The 6,943-nt window shown below is 39.8% G+C and overlaps 1 protein-coding gene across 1 annotated transcript; it reads left to right on the top strand.

Moving 5' to 3' along the window:
- Positions 1-256: 256 nt before the first annotated feature.
- TCP11X2 (t-complex 11 family, X-linked 2) lies at positions 257-5,309 on the top strand. Its single transcript, XM_035016044.1, is given in 8 exon segments — positions 257-367; positions 1,420-1,640; positions 2,383-2,519; positions 2,745-2,962; positions 3,058-3,239; positions 3,991-4,154; positions 4,971-5,019; positions 5,021-5,309. Coding segments are annotated over 8 exon segments (1,248 nt in total). The 5' UTR covers positions 257-262; the 3' UTR covers positions 5,193-5,309.
- Positions 5,310-6,943: the final 1,634 nt, after the last annotated feature.

The following is a 6,943-nucleotide window of genomic DNA, read 5'->3' on the forward strand; positions in this document are numbered from 1 at the left end:
TTCTTCCTACAGCAGGATGAGAGCTTCTCTGGAACCTTGAGGTACCCTCCTGAGAGGATTTGGCTAACATGTTTGCATTCAACACTAAACTTAGTTTATTCACTCAAGAGCTAAATATAGCTCTTGGCCTGGCAATTTAATGATCTTTCATGATCCTAAATGCTATTTGGGATTTAGGAAATTATGATCCTAATCATGATCAGTTCTCTGGGTAAAGAGCAATTTGCTCATTTAACATTTTTACAGTTTGGAAGGCAGATTCATGGAGACAATGTACAATGCTTTTTGGGACCATCTGAAAGAGCAGCTATTGAGTACTCCCCCTGACTTCACTTGTGCTCTTGAACTTTTAAAAGAAGTTAAGGAGGTGAGTAACCAACCTCCCATTTGTGGATGTTAAGTTCCTGGGCATACCAAATCTTTGGATTGCTGATGGCTATCAATATCCTAAATTGCGTATTGCCTCTCTGAACATGGTTCATTACTTAAATAGACCATCTAGAGAAGCTTTTTTTTTTTTTTTTTTTGCATGATATGAAGCTTGAAGGTTGGCATCTTGCTATAATGGCACAGTATGTCATTCAATTAAAAAGATTTTCACTGAACCCTCACTATGTTTTGTTTTTCAGAAACATATATGTGAATAAAAGAGCTCTTGCCCACAAGGAACTTATACTTTTGAGTCAAAAGGCTATTTCAAGTGACCCTTAATGGTTCCTTTGCTTATTTTATCTTTGACCTTTGAAGTAAAATAATCTAAAAATGTCTTTATTCCTTTTTTTTATTATGTTATGTTAATCATCATACATTACATCATTAGTTTTTGATGTAGTGTTCCATGATTCATTGTTTGCATATAACACCCAGTGCTCCATGCAGTACGTGCTCTCTTTAATACCCATCACCAGGCTAACCCATCCCCCCACCCCCTCCCCTCTAGAACCCTCAGTTTGTTTCTCAGAGTCCATAGTCTCTCATGGTTCGTCTCCCCCTCCGATTTCCTCCCCTTCATTTTCCCTTCCTGCTATCTTCTTTTTTTTTTTTTTTAACATCTCAGGAAATAAACTGAGGGTTGCTAAAAATGTCTTTATTCCTTATTAAGAGTGCTTCAATCATCTTGTGGTGGTGTGTATTTTATATATTTTATATCCTGCACTTATTTTTATCACACTCTTATTTTTATTCATATTTTAATATCCTTATGATCAGGATATTATATGGCACTACTGTTATTACTGATACCAGTGAAGCCTTGGCCCCTAAACAGAAAGAAATAATATTCTTCTATAAGAAATTTAGAGACCTATTTTCAAGACTTCCAAAAGACATAGGCTAGGATGTCTTTGTTTTAAGGTTGTTCATTGGAGAGTGTTTGGATTTCTAAACAATTTGGCTCCATTGATTTTCTTTTCTGGGCAGATCTTGTTATCACTGCTATTACCACACTAGAACCGCCTAAGAAATGAGATTGCAGAAGCTCTGGACATGGATCTCCTTAAGCAGGAAGCAGAACATGGGGCCCTGGATGTCCCTCATCTCTCTAACTACATTCTCAATTTGATGACCCTGCTATGTGCACCAGTCCGTGATGAAGCAGTGCAGAAACTATAAAACATGACAGATCCTGTGCAGTTACTAAAGTAAGAAACTAAATGTACTGTCCCTGAAATCTGCCTTAGACAATTATGCCAGAAAACTCTGGCCCTGATACTGTGTTAAAGCTCCTGCCTTATGTAGCTCTTCTATCCTGAAGAATTGACTAATACCTTTTATTTTCCTCCCTAAACTATTGGCTTTTATTTTCCAAGGATAGTCTCCCAAGGCCTTTTTGGTGATCTTTAGATCATTTGTACCCCTTATAAAAAATGATGCTAAGACAGAGTACAATAAGTCTTTCTTCTAGAGATTTCAAATAGCCCTTTCTCAGATGTTTTCCTATGTATCCTAACTTACACCCCATGAGGAAACAAAAATGAAGATTACCCCTGTTTCACAGCTAGGAGAATCAAGGCCCAGAAAGGTAAACTGATATGCCCAATGAGTTAGAAATTCAATCACCATCATTCCAACTCCTCACAGATAGTTGTTAGGTCATTTTCCTTCCACTGAATACTCTTTCTGAGAAGATAGTGGCTATGTTGGAAAGAGTTCTAGATTGGTGACTAAAAGGACAGAAGACATCCTTACCTCTGACAACAACTCACTCTGTGGCCTTGAGTCCCTAACTCCAGTGTTTTTATTTGTAAATTAAAGTTGAATTGTTGTTTTTAAGGCCCACTGTAATTCTAAAATGCTGTGATTTTAAGACTCCTTGCTTGAGTTCCACCCCTCCACACTAGATTTCCTTTCATAGTGTAAATATTTTATTTCTCCTTATGACAGGGGTAACTTCCATGTTCTGGGACTGATGAAAATGGACATGGTGAACTATACTACCCAGAGCTTTCGACCCTACCTGCAGGAACATTCTGTCCAGTATGAACAAGCTAAATTCCAGGAACTCCTTGACAAGCAGCCCAGTATGTTTAAAATTTAAGTGCAGGAGAGGGAGATTCGACCTTGGGTTTGCCTTCTTACAATGACAAAATATTTTCGAATTTTTGAATAAAAGTTTATTTTCTGGGTAAAGGGTAGGGAAAAATATTTCTATAAGACAGAAGGTCCTACAAAATAATATTTATTGACCAAGAGTATATCTTAAAACTTTAGCCTTTAACCCTCATATATTCCCTTTTATGTCATAGTTCTCCTTGATTGCACCACAAAATGGCTAACCAAAGCAGCAACAGACCTCACTACGCGATCTCCAAGTTCTCTTGGCTTTCCCAGCTCTTCCAGCTTGGCCGGTTCACCTCCAAATTGGGCAGCTAACAACTCAGAGCTCCCCAATCCCACAATGGTGCTATACCAGGGTTACCTGAACCTTCTTCTCTGGGATCCTGACAATGACAAGTTCCCTGAGGTAGGAATGTGTGTTAGAGCATTGCCCTTTTGTTTTGTATTTAACATCTCTACTAGAACCCTCCTCTCCTGACCCAGTCTTCCCTGTTTCAAAAGACTCTGCTGATGGACAGAATCCGGCTACAGGAGATGGAGTCCCAGTTGCACCAGTTAACCATCCTGACCTCAGTCTTGCTAGTAGCCAGAAGTTTCTCTGGTAATGTTTTATTCAGCTCACCTGAATTTGTGGATAAACTGAAATGCATAACCAACGCCCTGACAGAGGAATTTAACTCTGGGTAAGCTTCATAGACAGATCTTTTTTAGAGTTGAAAATAATATGTGGTTTGGGGGACATAGGCAGATAATATAATTATTGCTTATTTGTCATCACAAACCATAAAAAAGACCTTGGGAACCACCTGCAAAGATTGTTGGTGTCTTGATAAATTATATTGAGGCTTGGGATAGAGAAAAATTAAACTTGTTCCCAAGAGGAGAGTGTGGGGGCTAGTTTGCTACAAAGGATTCATTCTTGTGTTTTCTAAAAATGAGTCATATATTTGAATGGGTGACACTGGATTTGTGTATGTATATCCAGAAGTTTATCAGTTGATCATTAATACTGATTGATCATCACTGCATGTCGGGCACCACAACCAAAATAAAAAGAGGAATTAGAAGTTTATGTCTCTTAACATATTTATAATTTAACTGGTGAAATAGGAAAAACACAACTATGGAAAATCCCCAAGAAAATCTTAAAACAAGATTTAATAAAATTTATGGAACTAAAGAATATGAGTGGGTCCATTGATACCCTTGTCCAATTTATCTTGTTTTTTTTTTTTTTTGAAGTCTAAGTCTAAGTCTAAGTCTATATGTATGAATTTGTTGTCACCTTGAGGGTAACAATGAAGGTTTTTAATCTGTACATGGGGTACTGCTGTCTACTAGTGGTGGGAGCTTGGAGTGGACTGGTCTTCTGTTAGGGGCTCTCTGGGCTTTGACCCTATGCCAGGGCTATTCTGCTTTCTGTCCATTACCTAGGCCTCAAGAGACTATGGTGAGTGTGAGTGAACAAGTGTCCCGGGAAATCCATCAAGGACTCAAAGATATGGACCTTACTGTCCTGAGTGCTGAAAACACAGCATCTCTTATAGGCCAACTCCAGAATATCGCCAAGAAGGAGAACTGTGTTCATAACATCATTGGTAAGAGTCCCATAGTAGTGTTAAGGAGGGGTGTCAAGAATGTGGAGGATGAGGAGGTAGACTCAACCTTGGAAGCGAGTTACTGAACCATATATAAATGGAAAAGCATGATCATTGGGAAAGTCTTTTGGCTTTAGTTTTTTCATCTATAATATGCAGGGTTGAAATAGATCTCTTTCAGTTTGAAGAGTGAATGCATAGTTTTAAGGTGGACCTGCCGTTAAAGTATGTAACTTGCAGGTGTGAAGTACTGTCCCCTCAACCTTACAAAGTCATCCCCAGTAATTTTCTAGCTATAATCCAAAATCTATGACGGGAAATCCTTTGCTTTAAAAGTTACTGCATGGGCTTCTACTCCCCTCCAAGGAATTAATACTGACAGGTTGTAAGACATATTCCATGCTAAAGGAAGCAGTGAACTTGGCCAGCTTGCTTCTAACTTTTGCATCTTAACAGTTTGATTTGGATGTGTGGGCAGTGGTTGCAATGTATGCCCTTTTAATTTCAGATACAATATCTGGGATCCTCTTGTTAGGTCAGTACATGCCAGGAGCTCACTTAAAACCACACAATCTTATGAACAGCCAGAAATTTGCTAGCTCAACATCTTTTGATCATGCATTGTTTTTGTGAACTTGGTAGCATTTCTCCTCCAAAATGAAGCAGACAAATCTCATTTATACAGTTTATCCAGATGAATGGGTAGGTCAGTGAATATCTTAGTTAACTTTGGTGAGCAGAGAATGCAAGGGCATTGTGAATTTCTTCTGAAACCTCTTAGATCTTTCCCTTTTCCTTGTTTTTCCTTGCTCACAGATCAGCGAATCCGTTTGTTTCTCAAATGTTGTTTGGTTCATGGCATGCAGGAGTCTCCCTGGAGGCCTTAGTCTCATCAAAGGGGAATTAACAGAACTAGGCTGGAAGGTTTTCAATTTGATGCATCACAATCAGCAGGTATTTAACCCCTACTATGCTGAAATCCTAAAAAATATCATCCCTCCAGCTCAGGCACAAGAAAAAGAAGTGGAGTCTGTCTGATAATGCTGGACCCCATATATGGCAACAGGGACCCAAGAGAGAGGGTTCAGCATGTTCCTGGGATGACATCACCTGTGGCCAGCAGAGTAGCTAGTCCTCTTCCTCACTACAGCCAGAACACAGAGATGCAGGATTCAAAAAAGTAACACCAACTGGTTCAACCTCCTTTATTAATAAACTTCCAAGCTGCAAGAAAACATCGGTTCCTTCTGTGTTGCAACTGAATCCAGGTTCTGTGTCCTTATCTTCTAACTATCTGAGAGTCAGTGGACCCTCAGTTTTCCTTTCACTGACTGATCATTCTTCAGTATGCTGGTGGTTGAGCAAATATCAGGGCATCAGGTACTGACATTTTCTATGATAGAAAATAATTTCCTTGAGGGCTATGAAAACTCTTTGTGGAATGGAATTATCCAGAGTATGAATATAAAGGCTCTGGAAGTCAGAAATTTACTGAGCTACAGATCAAGAAAGGACATGGAACTCCATTTCCAGTGTCAAATTTCCCTATAATTTTAAAGGATGTAGCAATAGTAAGAGCCCCCCCCCCCCTTCCTGTTTTGGTGTGTGGCAGAAGCAGTATGAAAACCGGGGCCTGGATGATAGTTGATATTGTCTGCTAACAAGCATTCAGTTGAGGACAGTTTTCAGCCTCCGCAGGATTTACATCTCTCAAGTGATCCTGAGGGTGAGGTTTGGAGTCTCTGATAGTAATACCAAATCTAAGCATTAGGTCAGTGACTGACTTGTATCATCCCTGGTCCTGCTCTATAGCTAAATTTATCTCCTATTTCCACATCTCTAAGCTTAGGACACCCCATTCTTCCTGACAGAGGTGATGTGGGTATTCAAGTTGAGGGTGGAAGCAGCCACCACACTTCTCATTTGCAGCCTGGAACTCTAACTGCCAGACTATGATTGTCATCTCAGTTGGAATCACACGTGACAAATGTTTTAGGTCCACAAGGACCTGGGCTTGTTTTCTGAGACTGTAGAGATTCATCCTATCATTCTTAGGCCAACTGCAGCAGACCAACAGCAATCTAGGAGATTGAGGAAAAAATTCACTTTGGATTTTGACTTGTTTGGAATGGACAGGGGAAAATAAAAATTCACTTATGGGATATTATAACTGGGTAAAAAATGTCCTCACTATTTCAGGGGATGGAAAGAGCTGAGGATAATTTACTTAACCCAAGAAACATAACAGATGGGATTTGGGTTCCATTCGTCCCAGGGCAATTTCTCCAGAGGGTGGATCCCAGATGGGTAATACAGCTAGGTGAATGGAGTGATATTTTTACTTTGGCTGGATATAGGAAACACAGAGGAGCTGGGGAATGGATTATTCAAGAATTCTAATCTTGGGGCGCCTGGGTGGCTCAGTCGGTTAAGCGACTGCCTTCGGCTCAGGTCATGATCCTGGAGTCCTAGGATCGAGTCCCGCATCGGGCTCCCTGCTTGGCGGGGAGTCTGCTTCTCCCTCTGACCCTCCTCCCTCTCATGCTCTCTGTCTCTCATTCTCTCTCTCTCAAATAAATAAAATCTTTTAAAAAAAAAAAAAGAATTCTAATCTTATGATTTAGTCTCAGGAAAAAGACCAAGGCTGGTGAATGTGGTGTATGTAATAAGCAGGTAGTGAACTTTGTCTAGTTGGATTTTCAAATCTGATTTGCCAATATTTATACAATTTTTTTAAAAATCTTAATTTTGGGGACATGTGGGTGGCTCCGTCAGTTAAGCATCTGACT

Source organism: Mirounga leonina, unplaced genomic scaffold, assembly GCF_011800145.1.
Source record: "Mirounga leonina isolate KUSES-001 unplaced genomic scaffold, KU_Mleo_1.0 Mir_101414, whole genome shotgun sequence".
In the NCBI taxonomy this organism is placed as follows: domain Eukaryota; kingdom Metazoa; phylum Chordata; class Mammalia; order Carnivora; family Phocidae; genus Mirounga; species Mirounga leonina.